At 42.5% G+C, this 19,363-nt stretch overlaps 1 protein-coding gene across 8 annotated transcripts in view; it reads right to left on the reverse strand.

Annotated features, from left to right (window-relative positions):
- Window positions 1-607: 607 nt before the first annotated feature.
- COL16A1 (collagen type XVI alpha 1 chain) overlaps window positions 608-19,363 on the reverse strand; it is a 292,947-nt gene continuing 274,191 nt past the window's right edge. For all 8 annotated transcript variants that reach the window (XM_087876808.1, XM_087876807.1, XM_087876811.1 and 5 more), the window contains 11 exons: window positions 17,258-17,311; window positions 15,521-15,574; window positions 13,512-13,562; window positions 11,716-11,805; window positions 10,914-10,949; window positions 8,902-8,946; window positions 8,240-8,428; window positions 7,043-7,109; window positions 3,510-3,689; window positions 2,937-3,014; window positions 608-1,893 (listed from right to left, as the gene is read on the reverse strand). In XM_087876808.1, the coding sequence (XP_087732934.1) occupies window positions 1,691-1,893; window positions 2,937-3,014; window positions 3,510-3,689; window positions 7,043-7,109; window positions 8,240-8,428; window positions 8,902-8,946; window positions 10,914-10,949; window positions 11,716-11,805; window positions 13,512-13,562; window positions 15,521-15,574; window positions 17,258-17,311 (1,047 nt within the window). In that variant the 3' untranslated portion in view covers window positions 608-1,690. The remainder of the gene's footprint in view (window positions 1,894-2,936; window positions 3,015-3,509; window positions 3,690-7,042; window positions 7,110-8,239; window positions 8,429-8,901; window positions 8,947-10,913; window positions 10,950-11,715; window positions 11,806-13,511; window positions 13,563-15,520; window positions 15,575-17,257; window positions 17,312-19,363) is intronic.

Here is a 19,363-nt window from a genome sequence, read left to right on the forward strand (position 1 = left end):
ATACTGTAAAATCTCCATTCCCACCCCACTCCAGTGGAAGGTTACTACAAAATCCCCATTTCTTCCAATCAGCTGGGATTCGGGAGGCAGAGAATATCATGTTTCCCCAAAAATATGACCCTGTCTTATATTTTTTTGAACCCTGAAATAAGCGCTTGGCCTTATTGACATGCGCTCAAAAGCCCGATTGGGCTTATTATCAGGGGATGTCTTATTTTGGGGAAAACAGGGTAGATGGGGACAGGGCCAGTCAGAGGTGGTATTTACCAGTTCTACAAACTACTCAAAATTTCCACTACCAGTTCTCCAGAACTGGTCAGAACTGAATACTACCTCTGGTTACAAGCCACAATAATATCACTTGGATCATGAGATCATCATGCGAATCGTGTGAATTACATAATTTATATCATTGCAAATAAGATAATTCAGATTATTTGTGTGAAGGTGACAGCAGGCAAGGCACAACAGCTATTCCTTCCACAATTGCCCAATTTACATCTTAGCCTCAGACAATGACCCCCTCCCATCTCAGTCTCATCTTTTCCTGATCCTCCAGGATCTCCCAGTTCTGATGCCCAGATGTATGAGCAACTAGATTTAGGTCTGATTTGGATGAAACTCAATATATTTGATATAAAAACAAGGGGAAAAAAACAAACAAAACCAGGAACATTCAAGAAAAATTAATTAATTCCAGAAGGTACATGGTCCCACACATTTCGTACAACAGGAAGAAAACAGAATGTTGGACATCTGGAAAAGTAATTACACCGTAAGATGATATTCCCATTCATACATTCTAAATACCACACAACTTGTTTTAAGTTTCAGAAGTTCTTTCAATTCCCTCCCCTCCAAAGACACAACAGAACTTTTAATACTTTAATTTTTGTTTCCACTTTTTCATTTCAATTAAGGGGGGAAATGTCTGAGCTATGAAGTCACACTTTTTCCCTGCACAGTTTCACGTATATCTACTAGAAGTAAATTCTGCTGGATTTATTTGTGCAATTTGCTCCAAGAAGAGGTGTGTAAATACTAGGTAGGTCAGCCTTTCTCGAAGTGTGCTTTCTAGATGTGATAGGTGACAACTTCTTGATTTGCGATGACTGTGCTGGTGTGATTCCATACGGAGGCAATTTTTGTTCTATCAATTGCATTTTAGAATTGTTTATCTCTTGCCTTCCAGATATCCATTGTAACTCATGCTAAAAGGGAAAATCCAATCAAAGTTGAAATTAAACCACAGCATTCCCCTTTTGTCATCTCCCCTTTGCATATTTTCTTAAATTTTTCAACAGATTCTGTCTACATTGTGGAAATAATAACATCTAATGAGCGGGATCTTCTCATCAGCCGAGGAAAACTGAAGTTTTGTCTTGAATACATTTTTGCTGACCATGGGTAAAAATCAGTCAGAATATGGAGACATTCACACACAGAAATCTTTTCTCCCTCTCTCTCTCTCTCTCTCACACACACACAGACAGACACAGATATCCTGGTAGTTCTTTTTTAAAAAAAAAAACAAAATGCCATCATGATAAGAAGTTGAACTCCACTGGAGAAAAATATAGTCAAAATATTAACAACAATAAAAGCATCATCACAGCTAGTCATGATGGAAGACTTGATCTTTGGCTATTCCAAATGGAGTCCTTTGTGGGGAGGGAAAGGAGAAGATGCTTTAGCCCATAGGCCCCTTCATGTTTTTGGGCTGGTACATGGGCTGTTCCATGGGCATCATGCCAAAACAGTCTGAAGGATTGCAGTGACCGACTTTCCCAGGAGGGCCTGTGATTCCTGGTGGCCCCGGGATGCCTGGAATACCTTGCTGCCCCATAGGCCCTGGAAGACCCATTTTCCCATAACCTGGAGGCCCCTGCATGCCTGTAGAGAAGAAAGGAAAACAAGGAAAACAAGGGAAACAAGCGTGAGTTTCAAGTACTGTTGAGATGCCTACATTATGTGGTGTGTTTTTCCTTTCCTGAAATGATAGGAAATGTTGGAGAAAACTTTCCCATGAAGATGCTCTTCAGATCGGCAGACTTCAACTCCCAAAATTCTCCACTCTGAAAGATTCTGGAAGTAAAGTCCACACACCTGAAAAATCTCCAGGTTGGGGAAAGGTGTGCTGGAAAGGTCTCGTTACTTTGTGAAGAAAGTTTCCTGGGGATGTAGGTTTTAACCTATTAGAAACCTCAACGTTGAGCCAAATAGGTTGATCTTGCTGTTGAAGTCCTCGGTCCTCAGCAGTCACGTCCAACACTATCTGAACATTTTGATTTGTAGTCCTACCAGCAACACTAAGGAAATCACCTATTCCATTCCATATTTATTTATTTATTAAATTTATACGCTGCCCATCTCGCTCTGCAAATCAACTCTTGAGAATTTAAAGAACAGACTACTTAAGAACAAGCTCTTTGTTCTTACAAGAAAAACTTAAGAACAACCTCTATTTTGGCTAACCAGAACAATATTTCCACATTCTGCTCTACAAAGATGGAACTGATCGAAGTACAGTTCAATGATTCTGAAAGAAAATTTGACCCTCTAGGTTCATTGAGTTGGAGTAAGCTATGAGACTCTCCTCTTTTTCCAATCTCTAGTAAGAGCAAAGTTCATCATTTCACTAGTTGTGTAGATCTAAAGGGATTTTCTCATCCTTTTGAGTGACTGTGAAAGGAACTATACCACCATGATTTAAAATTGCTAAAGGAAGCAACAACACCAACGAGAAGAAACTGCTTTCTGTATGAAGATGCAACTTAATGCATATAGTAAGACTCTGAATGGCCAAGAATGGCACCACTGGTCTGCAGAAAAACTCTATGCATACTCTGGGTCTTGGTGATGGATAAAAGCAAATGATTGATGAAAGAAAGCAGGCTTAAGCAAGCAGGTTTAACTTAGAGGGAAGCCAAATTTACCTGGAGGGCCTGGTGCTCCAGTCTCCCCCATGATTCCAGTCCCTTTGTCTCCTTTTTCTCCTTTGATTCCCGGCTCACCTGCATCGAGGGAGAAAACACAAAAGTGAATTGACCGGAAGCCTCTGTCCATTTATGACATCAGGCTACTTCTGAAACAGCTCGTGAAGAGTCTTGTTTGTACTTCTTTAGAGCTGTGACCACATTCTTGCCCAACTAGGATTAAGTACTCATTTCAGGAATCTTCTGGAACAAAGTTATAAAACCCGGGCACACCCCAAATTTGGGGACTCCTGCTGACGTGTCATCTAAATGACATGAATCTACTGGTTGAGTTGTCACCTGCTTAACCTGGTTTCTGATTTTGCCCATTGCCTAAATTTACACCATTTGCAGAGCCATCCAAAACTCAACCAAGGTTCACATTCTCCAAGTTTGACAACTTTTAATGCCAGTTGAAGGATTCCGGGAGTTGAAGTCCACCCATCTTAAAGTCACCAAGGTGGAGAAACGCCGGTCTATGATGTGCATCTCCAAGTCTACTTCTTATCAGAAGGAGGAGTTAACAAGGCTTACCTCTCATGCCGGGCACACCTTGCCGGCCTTCCCTTCCAATTTGTCCAGGCAATCCTGGAGAACCAGGAGGACCTGGCCGTCCCGGCGTTCCATCTTTCCCAGGTGATCCTGGTCTCCCTGGCTGGGAAAGGACTTCCAAGTGTGGCGTGGACAGTCGGGAAGCGTAGTACTGAATCCGTTCTGCAGGAAAGAGAAGGGGGCCATTGTTTGCTCTGCTGCTGAAGAGGAACTGGTGAGGTGAGGAAATAGGGAAGCCTGTTTTGGGGGGACAAGGACTTTCTCTGTTAGCTGTTGAATAGAAACAGGGTGAAGATAAACCCTTAAAGGAATCTTTGGAAGCAGATGTGTTTTCCCCGAGAAACTCTTCAGTTGATCTGGCTATTCTGTTAATTTTAAAAGTGGCATTTTATTTTACTTTACTTTTTTACTTCATTTAAATTTACATGCTGCGTATGAGAAGCAATTCTGGGTGTTTTTCCTGAGAGACATTCAAGACAAATTATTATTAACAAAAAATACCATTGCAATTTTTGGATTTTTCTGGTTCCAGAAAATTAAAAAAAAAAAATCATCATCATTATCTTACGTCCTGCAACAATATATTTAATGGTCTAAACGTCTGGCTGACTATGCAGCCAATCATAATAATAGTTCCATAACCTTCCTTGGACACACTTACACTTTTATAGCTGACCTCCTTCAGGAATTATTCAAACTATTGATTAGGACTGTTTCTGCAATCTTGCCTTGTGTTTATCATTAATTGTCTCTGGTCTTATTATCTGAACTTGTAAGGTTTGAGTTTATTGGGAACATCTTTTAGTCAATTTCTGGTCTGTTTTGCAGAAATGATGGAACCCACTACCCTCTCAGGTCAGGAGTGAGGTTAATTTTAATTCACGGCAGGCCTGGGGGCACTTGTAGTTAAAATACATTCTCCTGGGCAGTTGTGTCATAGGATAACAAACAACAGGCTTATGGAGAGAAATTCTCAATTCCACACCAGAATGGGAGCCTATAACAGCCTTGCCGAATTGGGCTTTTCTCAGCATTTTCTCTCTTCCTTTATTTTTATTTTCAAGAGGGTTTGGGATAGTGATGAAAAAGATAGAAGCTTGAGGAATAATAAGTCTGACTTCTGACCCTAGTCATGCTATTCTTAGCTTTCATTTAGTTTCTTCTCTTGAACAGTTAAAAGAAAAAAGAAAGAAAGAAAAAAGAAAGAAAGAAAGAAAGAAAGAAAGAAAAGAAAGAAAGAAAGAAAGAAAGAAAGAAAGAAAGATAGATAGATCCTCAGGGTCTCCAAAGAAAGATGGGCTATTGAATATTATTGGTTTTTTTTAAAAAAATAGTGATTTACTGTATCAGGTAGAGTGGTAAGGAGGGATCTGCAGGGAGGTGATGAGAAAAGTCGAGATATAGCTGTGGACATGTGATTGAAGTTTTACTTCCTTTTAATGGTAGGAAAAATGTAAGACAGAGCAAGGTTTTGATTACACAGGTGTGGTCTTTTTCTTGACTCTTTTGACTCTAACCCTAACCTTAACCCATTTCAGGGGACCCATGTAGCAGGAATTCTGAACAGAAGAAGGCTCTAAAATAGGTGGAAATTCATAATTTCCCTGTAGGGCTTATGCAAACAAATTGCTTGGGTTTTCCTTGCTTGGATGCTGTGATAAAGAAGCTTGCAAGACCAAATCTGCTCCGGATGTCCAAGGCAGAAAAGATGTATTGCATTACAGCTGGCAGGAATAGCCAACACTCCAGAAGATAGGCTCAAAATACAGAAGGATCTTGACAGACTTGAACATTGGGCACTATCTAGCAAAATGAAATTCAACAGTGAAAAAAGTAAAGTTCTATATTTAGGCAAGAAAAACAAAACGCACAGGTACTGTATAGGTGGTACCTTGCTCAATAATAGTAACTGTGAGAGGGATCTTGGAGTCCTAATGGACAACCATTTAAATATGAGCCAGCTGTGTGCAGCAGCTGCCAAAAAAGCCAACACAGTTCTGGGCTGCATCAACAGAGGGTTAGAATCAAGATCACGTGAAGTGTTAATACCACTTTATAATGCCTTGGTAAGGCCACACTTGGAATATTGCATCCAGTTTTGGTCGCCATGATATAAAAAGATGTTGAGACTCTAGAAAGAGTGCAGAGAAGAGCAACAAAGATGATGAGGGGACTGGAGGCTAAAAGATGCAAAGAATGGTTGCTGGAATTGGGTATGTCTAGTTTGATGAAAAGAAGGACTAGGGGTGACATGATAACAGTCTTCCAATATCTCAGGGGCTGCTACAGAGAAGAGAGAGTCAAACTATTCTCCAGAGCACCTGAGGGCAGGACAAGAAGCGATGGGTGGAAACTAATCAAGGAGAGAAGCAACCTAGAACTACAGAGAAATTTCCTGACAGTTAGAACAATTAATCAGTGGAACAACTTGCCTCCAGAAGTTGTGAATGCTCCAACACTGGAAGTTTTTAAGAAGATGTTGGATAACCATTTGTCTGAAGTGGCGTAGGGTTTCCTGCCTGGGCAGGGGGTTGGACTAGAAGACCTCCAGGGTCCCTTCCAACTCTGTTATTCTATTCTATTATTACTCCAATGTGCTCTACATGAGACTGCCCTGAAGAGCATTCAGAAGCTTCAACTGACGAGAATGTGGTTGTGCGGATAGTAAATGGTGATGGATATACGGCACATCTGACATTGCCGCTATGCGAACTGCATTGGTTACTGGCATAGTCCCGGTGCAACTCAAGATGCTGGTTGTCCCCTTTAAAGCCCTACATGTCTTGGGACTGGGTTACCTGAGGGATCGCCTTTTTCCAAGAGTCTCTACTTGTCCAATTGGATCTAGCAGATTGGGCATGCTGCAGATCCTGGCAGCCAAAGAATGAAGATGGGCCTTTTCTTGCAGTGGTCCCTGCTCTGTGGAATATCTTCCCCTTGGAGACCTCAATCCTATTGGCCTTTCATAAGGCTTTAAAAATCTGATTATGTTCCTTTAGTCTGGGATGCTGAATTTGTTAAGAGCCTCATAATTTGGCTTTATTGATAACTGACTCAATATCTTGGCTACTATATATATTTATTTTGAGTATGTAAATGAAGATCATCCAGGCCAAAAGTACCTAAAAAGGTTAAATATTTGGTCCAGTTGCCATGATTTAACCCTTTTAGATATTTATTTTCAATATTTTATTGTTTTTAAAATGCTTTTATTGTTTTAATAATTTTTATAGGTTGGAATTGGAAGCCACCAGAGTCATTGATTTGAGATAGGCAGTTGTAGAATTGAATGAATGAATGAATGAATGAATGAATGAATGAATGAATGAATAGCAAAATTAAAACAACCTTCTCTATGATGGGGTTTGGGGTAGGAAATACTCTCAGCTTCCAGATCTGGTATCATAACTTGATTGATTTTCTGACCCTCTAACAAATTCTGCTTGCTTTTCTAGGGTCTCCAACCTGCACAGAGAGACCCTGTGCTTCCCCCTGCCCTCAATCTCATCACCCACCATCAAACATTTTTTGGAACTCCTCTCTGATGAACATCCTGATCTGGTCATAGCTGATGGCATCTCCCTGGTGAGAAAAACAAGGAAGAGGGAAAAGCAGAAGTCAATTTCTGCCTTATCTTGCATGTTAACCTGTCCCATTTGACCGCTTTCACATGCTCAGCTTTACCCCACATGCAGCCATTCCCCCAATCTCCAGAAAATCTCCCACGACCAAATCTTCCAGCCCTGCCATCAACATCTTCTTCCTTCCACACTCGTTCCTTCCCTAGCTGAAGCAGTGGCTGCTGAAGGTCATAATAATCAATCTCCCAGCATGCTGTTACTTTAACTTCCTCCCATCCTTGAGAAGCAATGCTTTGTGGGAGCCTCTGGGGCTCCTCAGTCATGGATCCTGGACAAGCAATCCCTCCCCTGCTTAACTTCAGGAAGGATTCATCAGCTCTGTGTTTTGGAGTGGTTGCATTTGCAGTTTAGAAGCTCTGAAGTGCACTGGGTCTCCCCAGCAGTTCTGTATTGGAGGAGAAGCCAAGAGGCAAGGTTGAGCCCATGACGGCATAGCCAAGCAAGTTTTGGCACCTTGTGCATCAGTGAAGTTGTATAAAAATCTCAAAAGAAAGTGAATGTCAACCACTGGTGGCACATCCTAGAACCCATCTAAGACAGATGTCCCTTCGAATTGCATCTACTGTATTTTTCGGAGTATAAGATGCACCTTTTTCCCCAAAAAAGAGGGTGAAAATCTGGGTGTGTTTTATACTCTGAATGTAGCCCAGCCCAGCTTCTCAAACGGAGGTTTCAGAGGCTGAAAAAAGCATCAGAAACGAAGCTTCAGAAAAGAAGCCCCCAAACAGAGCTTCAGAAAAAGAAAAGTCTCCAAACAGAGCTTCAGAGGCTTCTTTTCTGAAGCTGTTTCGGAGGCTTTCAGAGGCAGGAAAAAAAGTTTTTTCTGAAACAGAGTTTCAGAAGTTTCACAACCAAGGAACCTGTTGCTAAAATTCACCTCTGGGAACAGCTGATTGGGGGTATTCCTGGAGGCCAATCCACCTGCCAATCAGCTTTTTTCTTATTTTCCTCCCCAAAAACTAAGGTGCGTCTTATACGGTACTTTTAGACTGAACCAGAATGACAGAGGACTTAATAGTTCAGCTGCCCATTACATTGCATGCCTCTCATTGTCTTTGCCCCAGTTCTTACCGTCGTCCCCGGCAATCCTGGGTTCCCAGGGTTCCCAGCAGGGCCAGGTGAGCCAGGATGTCCTCTTTCCCCGGGGGTCCCACGTGGTCCCATGGGGCCCATTTCACCACTTTTTCCTGGGCCTCCTGGCATCCCTGCTCTGCCTTTCTCTCCAGGGTGACCCATCTGTCCTGGAGTGCCATGGTCCCCCTGAAAGAAGAAAGGACAATTTCCATGAAAGGTTGTCCGAGGACCGTGATGGAGAACCTATGGCATGTGTGACAGAGGTGGCACACGGTGCCCTCTCTCTAGGCATGCGAGCTGTTGCGCCCCAGCTCAGCTTTGCTGCACATGCACGCGTGCCTCCCGCCAGCTGGTCTTCAGGTCTCTGCCGCACATGTGCGGTGCGGGGACTAGCAAATGGAGGGGCTGCACACACAAGTGGGGGGTCTCGTGTGCTTGCGTGGGGCGGGGTGCATGTGGGGTGTGTGCACACATGCACGGGGTGGGGCACATATGGGGGGCACACACACATTGCATTTTGGAGGTTTGCTTGCACACACGTGCATTCACGTGTACATTCGCACACATGTGCACACTTTGGGCACTCGGTCCAGAAAAGGTTAGCCATCTCTGTCCTAGGAGAAGAGGCTGATGTTCACTTCTAATAGTATTCTACTTACTTTCTGTCCAGAAGGACCAGGAGAACCTGGTTTTCCAGGAGATCCCTGTGGAAAAGCAAGAAGAAGTCTTCAACATAGTGATAAATACCCATCATGCATTTGAGTGGAAGATAGCATTAGCTTAAGGCTATTTTGTCCCATCAAATGGCCCTCGTCCTACCATTTAACTTGAAGCTGTTTACCTGCCCTCTACAGGAGGTGTTCCTTGTCGGTTAGTTGTCTCCATTATTGTGTAATGGAGGTAGTCCTCACTTAAAGAGTGGCTGTTTTATGATTGTTTGAAGTACAATGGCCATGGAACCAGAGGTGGGTTTCAGCAGGTTCTGACCAGTTCGGGAGAACCGGTAGCGGAAATTTTGAGTAGTTCGGAGAACCGGTAGTAAAAATTCTGACTGGCCCCACCCCCATCTATTCTCTGCCTCCTGAGTCCCATCTGATTGGGAGGGAATGTGGATTTTACAGTATCCTTCCCATGCCATGCCCACCGAGCCACGCCCACCGAGCCACGCCCACCAAGCCACACCCACAGAACCGGTAGTAAATTTTTTTGAAACCCACCACTGCACGGAATGGCTACTTTACAGTCTCTTAAAGCACTCCTGGCCATCCTAAATGGTTGTGCCCATCCATTCCCTGTGTCCATGTGACTGCTGTGGCCTAGAGGTGGAGCTCTTGCCTCACAATCAGGACATTGTGAGTTCAATCCTAGGTAGAGGCAGATGTAGGTTCTCCTGCTTGGGCAGGGGGTTGGACTAGATGACCTGCAAGGTCCCTTCCAACTCTGTTAATCTATTAGATAGGTCAGATTTAGATCTTATTATGGTGATCAGTCATGTGACCGTAATTCATGATGTTTTTGCCAGTTTCTGACTAAAAACACCCTTTCAAATGAATGTTTTTTACTTAATGACCACAGCAAAAAAAAAAAAAGGCCAGAAAAATATTTCCGGTGGCATGGGTGCTTCGACTTACAATCACAACGCCTTACAACCATAATTCCAGGCTTGATTATGGTTGTAATTTAAGAACTCCCTGCATTTGGAAGTCAGCTTCCAGGAAGCAGAGAAAGTAGCGTGAGAATGCGATAGTTGGAGATAACAGGCAAGGTGGGCCAAGGGCTGCTTTCCAAGAAACGGCTTGCCTGTGGCAGAATACACAGTTTATTTCACAAACGTTGCTACGACAAGATGCATCCTGATCAGGGGTGAAATGTAAAATCTGTTACTACCGGTTCTGTGGGTGTGGCTTGGTGGTGGTGGTGGGTAATGTGACTGGGTGGGCGTGGCCAACTTTTTTTTTTTTTAAACTTTTCAAAGCATTTTTTCTAATGCTTTGAAAAGCCTCTCTGGCGATCAGGAAACTCAGCTGGGATCGTCAGAGACTTTTCAAAGCATTTTTTTTACCACCTCTTCGGCCACGAGGTTGCAGAGAAAAATGCTTTGAAAAGCCTCTGATGATCCCAGCTGAGCTGTGTGATCATCAGAGGCCTTTTTTTTTTTTACTTTTAAAAGCATTTTTTCGTCAGAAGAGGTTGTAGAAAAAATGCTTTTAAAAGTAAAAAAAAAAAGTCTCTGATGATCGTGCGACTCAGCTGAGCATGGGAGTGGGGAGCACAGGGATTTTTGCTACCAGTTCTCCGACCCACCTGCCACCATCGCTACCGGATCGGATGATCTGCTCCGAACCGGGAGCATTTCCCCCCGGATCCTGATTATTAACTGAAATGGCCTTAAAGAGTTTTGGAATTTGGGGGGGGGGAGGGGGGGAAATGAGCTACAGTTTTTCCCCCCAGTGCAAATCATCCCATCAAGTCCATTTCTTCTTTCTGTCCCTGGTCCATATCGTCCCTGTGGGTGAACAAACAATGTGAACATTGTTTTGGGCATAAGAAATGTGATGTAGGTAGCTTCCTTCCATTGTTACAGTGGGTTACTCCTATTTTTGGTTCTGAAACGGGGGTAAAGAAGGGCTCTTCCGTTCAAGAAGGTGATAACAGGTAAGAGTCACCATACCTCTTTGCCTCCCAGTCCATCCAAGCCTGGCTCACCCTAGGAACCAAACAGAAAACAAGGGGAAAAGAGGATTTAGTTTCATTTCTCTACTAATGGGTCCAAAGTCAAATTCTCATGTTGTTATGAACCACTTTCAGCCTAATATTGAACAAAGAATTAAGACTAGGAAGCATTACAAACCATCCATGCACCCGTCCATCCATTCTCAACCAGAGGGTTTTCCTACAAGCTTGTTGTGACCTAGGCTTCCTGAGTCATTAAAACTATGAGTAGTCCCCAAAATCTCTTTAATTGCAACAGTTGTGAATTACGTTCATTCGCAGCTGAGTCCCAATTAGTTGCAAAAAGTCCTTTGGGAGAAATCCTTCGGGATAATCACCAACCTTTATCTCCCTTGATATGCTGCCAAAGAACCTACTTGGCAAAGCCACATGGAGTCCAGAATCAAACAGAGATGCCGACTGGGAACAGAATTAACAATGTTGCTTTCCTGCAAAGGGCCCACGTGCCTTTGCTCCTCTTTTAAACCTTATGGGAGGAGCCAATCATCTCCAGGCCTTATTCCCGAATTGTCCCTTTAGTTTTAACTGTTCTTTCCTTCTGGCAGCTCTGCGTATGCGTGCACTAGGAATAGGCTCCTCCTGTTCCTCTGTCTCTCTGTTATCCGGAGTCCGTGCCCATGTTCCTCCCCAGCCTCCTCACTGTCTGACTCTGTTGTCAGCTCCGCAGGCTGCTGGCAGATCACAACAAAGCTCTTCATGATTGATTCTGAAACATGTGGATTCCATCAAGAGACACTTACCGGTGGACCTGGATGACCCGGTGTTCCTGGCTGGCCTGGGAGCCCACTGAGACCTCTTTCTCCAGTGGATCCCCGTTCACCCTTCTGACCCTGGGAAAAGGAGAGACGGCATCAGAAACTGTTGGAGACAATCAAGGAAACACAAAGTTTTGTGGTGACTCCTCCAAATGACCAGGTACACAATGTTCTTCCCAACGCATGTGCTCTGAGGTTCATTTTGGTGGGAGAACTCAAGGTCCCCTTTCCAGTTGTGGCTATTTTTGTTTGTTTTTTAAAATAGTTTAAATGAATATTTTACATTTTTAAAACCAAAAACATAATAGAAAAAGACAAAAAATGAAAAAAGAAAAAGAAAAAAGAAGAGAACATACACATACACCAAACGGTAAAATACAAAACATAAATAACAACATTATATAATATTTTAGAACTTTCTGCATCGACAATTATCTTTACTTTTAAATTCAATCTTCCTAATCATTCTCTTATTCTTGTATAACCATGTTGAGCGTTCTTATAAACTAAATTGTTATATATATTTGCATCCTATTTATTAACATCGTCAAGATTTTATCCTTGCCAGTATTTAATACTCTTAGTTCCAATTTATCAAATTTCAATTTACATTCTTATTTCTTGTTTTGATTTCTATTTTCTAGTAGTTGTGGCTATTTTTGTATACATAGGTCAGTGCTGAGCAACTTTCTGGCATGTTTCTCTCCACACATCTGCTTCTTCATTGGAAAGAAAGCAGAGGTGAATGATAATGGGGACAGAGATAAAGATCTTTTGCATGTCTTGAGGAGCCAATCCCACCTTACATCCAGAAAAAAAATCATGGTTAAATATTTAGCCAGGTTCTAAAAAAATGTTGACTGAATAGCAGAGAGTATTTCTACTTTGCTAGATGGTAGGTTTTTTTTTTCCCCCAACATGGCAGATATAGTGGATTGCATCTTCCTTGGCCCCTGGGATTGGGATGGCTAAGAAGATGGGCACTGCAAACCAAGATGTCTGGACACATCTGGCTAGGGAAGGATGGGAGGGGGGGGGTTCTTGGGAGCACCTGCACTCTCTGCAGTCTAGTACCAATCTATGAGATGTCACCTTTCAAAATGGCATCTTAACAAATGACAATTCAGTGTATGTTTCCTGGAGACAATCAGATCATTTTCTTATTTGGTTGGAAATGATTTTGGAGGTAGGGATTCACCAACTTTACAAAGAAATGGGAAAGGGGTTCCAGTGGAGAGAGAGAGTTCTAAGCTTCAAGAATGAATGCTTCCTATACTGTGGCTTCATTCAGAAGTGAAGAGGATCAGGGGTGAAATGCTACCGGTTCGCTCCGGTTCGGGCGAATCAGTAGTGATAAAAAGTACAGTTTTGGGCAAACTGGTAGTAAAAAAATCCTACAGGTTCAGGTGAACCGGTAGTTTAAAAAGCTATCAGTTGGGTTGAACCGGTAGTTTAAAAAAGCAGGAAATCCTGCTTTCTAGTGAAGCTAAATCGCGCAGCACAGCTGATTCCCCCCCCTCGCTGTTCTACTTACCTTCCCAAGCCACCTTTTGGCACGTACTGCACTTGTGCACATGCGCAGCACGCATTTGGTGCACACTGCGCATGTGCACAAGTGCAGTGTGCACTTGTACTGTGTGCGCTTGGCATGCAGCGTGCATGTGCTGCCAGCGAACTGGTAGTAAACTGGTTCAGATTTCACCACTGAAGAGGATCCATGTTGGATCAGACTCAAGAGGACCAGAGCCTAAGAATGCCAAAAGGGAAGGGACGATACTCACAACTCCAGCAAGCCCTGAAGGACCAGGCTGGCCAGGGCTTCCAGGTGGACCCTGAAGAGACGGAGAAAAATTGCAGAAGGATGTAAGAACATAGACAAACCCATTGTTTCTCAATCTTGGTAACTTTAAGAGGTCTGGACTTCAATTCCCAGAATTCCCATGCTGGATGAAGAATTCTGGGAGTTGAAGTCCAGACCTCTTAAAAGTTGCCGAAATTTAGAAACACGGAATATACTTATCACCACTGAGTATTTCCCCAGTAAGACTGTCTCTGCCTTTCATGTATGAAAAATAAATCCAAAATGAATTATTAGCAGAAAAGCATACTCGAGAGTTAGCCATGGACATCTAAAACAGCAATCTTGACAAAGTTCTCTTGGGCGCATTTTAGAAAGCTCAGAAATATTCATTCATTCATGTCAGAAGCCTTGCTGAATAGAGACCAAGGGAGATGAATCTGGAGTAGTTATGTTTCTTGTTCGTAAGTTAAGTCGGATCTCAAAAGGCATCTGATCTTGGTATCACAAGGGCTAGTCAAGCAAAGGGAAAACTGGTACTTCTCCCCCGCCCTCTTAAATCTCTGTTCTTATCTGCCCAGATATTCTTCACGCACCCTGAGTTGGGCTGCAGAGAAGCATAGAAGACATAAGAAATTACGACAGGGTGCTGTCTAGTTTCCTGCTAAATTTTCAGTATAGGTAGGAATCAAACTTTCCAGATGTGGCAGCTCTGAGCAACCGGACACACCGGTCTGTGCCATCTAGTTTGGCTCTGGTTAAAATTGTAATGTGCAATGTTAAGCTAGCACTAATCTAGCACTGATGACATTACCTAGTTTGGTAAGGAAACGTCTGCAAGAATACAACCAAACCAGGGGTGAAATCCAGCAGGTTTTGGAGAGCCGGTAGCGGAAATTTTGAGTAGTTCGGAGAACCAGCAAATACCACCTCTGGCTGGCCCCAGGAGTGGGGAGGGAATGGAGATTTTGCAATATTCTTCCCCTGGAGTGGGGTGGGAATGGAGATTTTGCAGTATCCTTCCCCTGCTACGCCCACCAAGCCACGCCCACAGAACCGGTAGTAAAAAAAATTGGATTTCACCACTGAACCAAACTCAAGAGAGCACCAAGGATCCCACAATGTTAAGGTTTTTCTTCCTTATTAAAAGGAAGGATTTCTAAAATGCTTCGCCCCAATTGGTGCCTAGTTATGGGTGGATGGGAATTATAGAATTAAGGTTTGGCATTTAATCTATTTATATCCCTGCTTTATTATTTTTATAAACAACTCAAGACAGTGAACATGTCTCATATCCTCATTCCCCCCCTCCCCACCAACAACCCTGTGAGATGAGTTGGACGGAGAGAGGATAATTAGCCCAAAGTTACCCAGTTGGCTTTCATACCTGAAGCAGGATTAAAACAGAGTTTCCTGGTGATTGGCCCAACATCACTCAGCTGGCTTTCATGCCTAAAGCAGGACTAGAACTCATGGCCTTCTAATTTCTAGTCTGGTACCTTAACTACTAGACTCTCTTCAGTAATAAAATGCACTGAAATCTATAGGTTCCTTGCAGTAACTGAAGTTCAATAGTTTCCATACAGCTTCTGAGTGACCAATCTTTAATCCTTGGATTGAGGAGGGATTGACCATTGGAACAGTTTATTCTGACTATCTGCAGAACCGCTATTATTTCTGTGGAATAGGTATGGTGGACTTGCTTTTGTTCGTTGGTTTGGCTTAGCTGATATAAAAACTAAAGTGTGAATGGTGCTTTATTTTTGTTTTTGACTTGCTATTTTTTTTTTTAAAAAAAGGGGGAATTTAGAAAAGAACAAAATGATACAAATGGAGAATGTAACAGTTGGCATTTATACTTTGGCTTTCATGCCAAGTGGTATCTGCTTTCAGCAGTGGGTCAGAAGCCTGACTTGGTAGCTTTATAGACATTTTTGCAATGTAGCTATAAATCTGCTCAGACAAAATTCAGGAAAGAGTATTTTGACTTACGACATGTCCAGGAGGGCCTGGTCTACCTTGAGGTCCCACGGGACCTGGCTCTCCCTGGAAAAGGAAAAGAACGTTAGAGCAAATACTCATCTGTATTTGTGTTAGGCTATCCATGGAGCAAATTATATAAATGCATTGCCAGAGACTTCTGGGCAAGTTATGACTAAGATAATCAATGCTGTAGCATCAAAAACTGTATGTCTTGGGATGTACAGTATACACAGGACTATGCCCTGTCTACTGTTCTCTGGTTGCATATACAGGTAGTCAGTCCTCAACTTACGACTAGTTGCTTAGATAATATAGTGGACTCCCCCAAAGCTACTTATGACCAGGATAGGATAACACAGTTGGAAGGGAATGGAAGTTATTTATTTGTATCCTGCCTTTATTATTTTTGCAAATAACTCAAGGTGGTGAATGTATCCATGACAGCAGCATCCCCATGGGTCACACTTGGCAACCAGCTCACCTTTGTTTACAGTATCCTATGGTTCCCATGACAATTTTTGACATTTTTTTTTTGCCCATTGCTGGTGTTCATTTCCAGTTTCCAGCAAAACATGCCCATTGGATAAAACGAATATGCTTAATAACTGCTGGGCTCACTTAACAACTACTACAAAAAAGTCATAAAATTGTGTCTTGTAACATGGTGAGCTGCTTAACAATCGCAATGACTTATGGCCATAATTCTGGGTTCAATTATAGTCATAAGTTGTGGACTACCTGTACTTCCATGAAGGATATGTTTGCACGGCAAGCTCTCTCCCCTTGGCACAGCAATTATTCTCTACCTAACATAATATAATAATCTATAAGGCACAAAGTTGTTTGGGAGGAAAGTTTGGTAGTGAAGATTGCTGTTGAATGAGAGTCCCTCATCTTTCTTTCTTTCTTTCTTTCTTTCTTTCTTTCTTTCTTTCTTTCTTTCTTTCTTTCTTTCTTTCTTTCTTTCTTTCTTTCTTTCTTTCTTTCCTTTCTCTCTCTCTCTCTCTCTCTCCCTCCCTCCCTCCCTCTCTTTCACTCCATAAATACACACCTGCACTTAACAAATGCAAGAGAACAAGAGGTTGTATTCAGCAGGTTCTGACCAGTTTTGGAGAACCAGTAACAGAAATTTTGAGTAGTTTGGAGAACTGGTAAATACCACCTCTGACTGGCCCTGACCCCATCTATTCTCTGCCTTCTGAGTCCCAGCTGATCGGGAGGAAATGGGGATTTTGTACTAACCTTCGTCTGGAGTGGGGAGGAAATGGAGATTTTACAGTATGCTTCCCCTGCCACGCCCACCAAGCCATACCCACCAAGCCATGCCATGCCATGCCCACCAAGCCACGGCCACAGAACTTGTAGTAAATTTTTTTGAATCCCATCACTGAAGTGAACTAAGGTAAATTACTAGTAGAGGAATTAATCTTGTGAGTTAATTTTGCTCCCCTCCCAACATCTCACTTTCTTTGTTCCATGGGACACAAACAAAAGTATTATGAATTGAGCCATCCATAGAATTTTGTATATCTCCCTCCTTCATCTACTCTGCATTCTCAACTTGAGTTTCATTAGTCAGTTGTGATATATTATGCCAATGAACGAAGACTCTTCTATAGTGACTTCCATAGATTCATAGACATCCCCACATACACTGCTGCATCCAGGCAAAGGCAGGTGCAGAATTAATTCAAGAGTATATCCCTCACATTGCAATTCACTTTTGGCTGGATGTTGATAACTCACCTCAGCTCCAGTCCGGCCCGAATTTCCAGGAGGTCCTGGTTTCCCACAATCACCCTAAAAAATCAAGGAGACATGGATTAAAATAGAATGCTTATATTATGGAAGATATAAAGCAACCGAAGCCTATCTTCTTCCAGTAAACTCCCTGGTCGTCTTGTTCAACCAGCTTTAGTGATAGACAATCAAGAGGATCAGCCTATCCTCCTCACTGTCCCAATGGGTCCAAATCTCTGCATACTTTGTCACAGCCAATCACACCTTTGGGATTGAAGGGATGCGTGAAGCTGCCTAGAGCCAGATCAAATCAACAGTCCACACAGCCCAAGGGAAACTCCTTCGCTATTCTTCAAGTTTCCAATCTTGGGTTTCGATCCCAAGAATTCTCAAAGGCCATTCTCAGTGGGAATTCAGGGGGTTGCTGGAGGGATAAGTTTGGGAGAGATGAGTCTGCCCTAATTGACAGCGGCTCTCTAGAGTCTACTTAAGATCTTTTTACTGAAGTTCGTTTTGCTCTTAGGAAGAATTGCTTCTCAAAACAGGGGCCTTTATAGATTTGATTGCTTACTTGTACCCTATGACTATCATTAAGTGTTGTACCTTATGATTTTTGATGAATGTATCTTTTCTTTTATGTACACTGAGAGCGTGTGCACCAAGGCAAATTCCTTGTGTGTCCAATCACATTTGGCCAATAAAAAATTCTATTCTTTTCTATTCTATTAAAATCCCTTTATTTACTGGTTTGTTCATCTCTGAATGCAAAAGAACCAACCTGGGCACTGCCCTGACACTTGGCATAACAGTGGTCATGAACACCAGTCTGCAGTTAATAATGTTGGACCTGTGACTTCAGTGGTACAGACTCTTTAGCACTTTGTCACCTAACTGACCACAAGGACAAAGGCCAGTTGGGCAAAGAGAGAAAGTTAATAATGTATTGTCTAATACTCTGCTGCTCTTGATCTCTGAGACAGCTAATCTCAAATCTCTGTCTCTTCCTTCTCTTCCAGATAAGCACCTAAAGAATGCACATTCTCTCATTCTCTTTCTGGTAAGATGCAGTTAGCTAGGTACTAGGCTTTGCCTACCCCTATCATGTTCTTCCTGAAATAAATCTCCTTTCTGTTGTAATTATTAAAACGGCTGCATTGCTCAGCTTAGATTCTCACCTTCAGGAGCAGCCAAATGTATGCACTAATATTTTCTCTTCCATAGATAATGGGTTGCGTATAGAATATATATAGTAATGCAACCATAAAAGACAGGGATTCTGACAGAGAGGGTGTCAGCCCTGGAAGCCATCTTTTTCTTTGGATCTTCAGGGCTGCCACATTCCATTCCATTCTATTCTTAGATGTCTGTGGTTTGTATCAAGGCTTCTTGAGAAAGTTCCTCTTGCTCTATGATTCAGGGTCTACTAGACTTTTCTTTGTGGTCACCCAGTTTTGGGGGATGTATTTTCTGTTGCATTCACTCCATGGCTTAGGGCCTGAGTATCTACGAGACCGCCTTCTGCTGCCAATAGCCTCCCACCGGCCAGTATGCTCGCACAGAGAGGGCCTCCTCAGGGTGTCGTCGGCCAGACAATGTCGGCTGGCGACCCCCAGGGGGAGAGCCTTCTCTGTCGCGGCACTCGCCCTTTGGAATGACCTACTCCCAGAGATACGCACGATCCCAGATCTCCGGACTTTTCGTCGGGCCCTTAAAACTCACTTATTTCATCTAGCCGGGCTGGCTTGATCCCATCTTTCGGTTTTAATTCGTAATTGATTTTATTGGGGTGTTTTTAAATTGTGGGCCGAAATTATTTAATATCTTTTTAAATTGTTTTAAATTTTGTATGCTATGTTTTTACCTTGGCTGTTCACCGCCCTGAGTCCTGCTGGAGAAGGGCGGTATAAAATTCAAATCAAATCAATAAATAAAATAAAATTATGGCAAGTCTTATTTAAAAGCTTTTAAGACCAAGCACTTAAAAAAAAAAGTTGTTGAGTTTAACGGCGAGCATTGTTTTTTTAACATTTCTAGTTAACTTGATTGTTGTTTATCATAAACTGTGAAGAGTCGTGTTAGGTTATAATACGGTTAACCAAACAAATGCATATT

Source organism: Pantherophis guttatus, chromosome 10 (genome assembly GCF_059756535.1).
Source record: "Pantherophis guttatus breed Tessera chromosome 10, ASM5975653v1, whole genome shotgun sequence".
In the NCBI taxonomy this organism is placed as follows: domain Eukaryota; kingdom Metazoa; phylum Chordata; class Lepidosauria; order Squamata; family Colubridae; genus Pantherophis; species Pantherophis guttatus.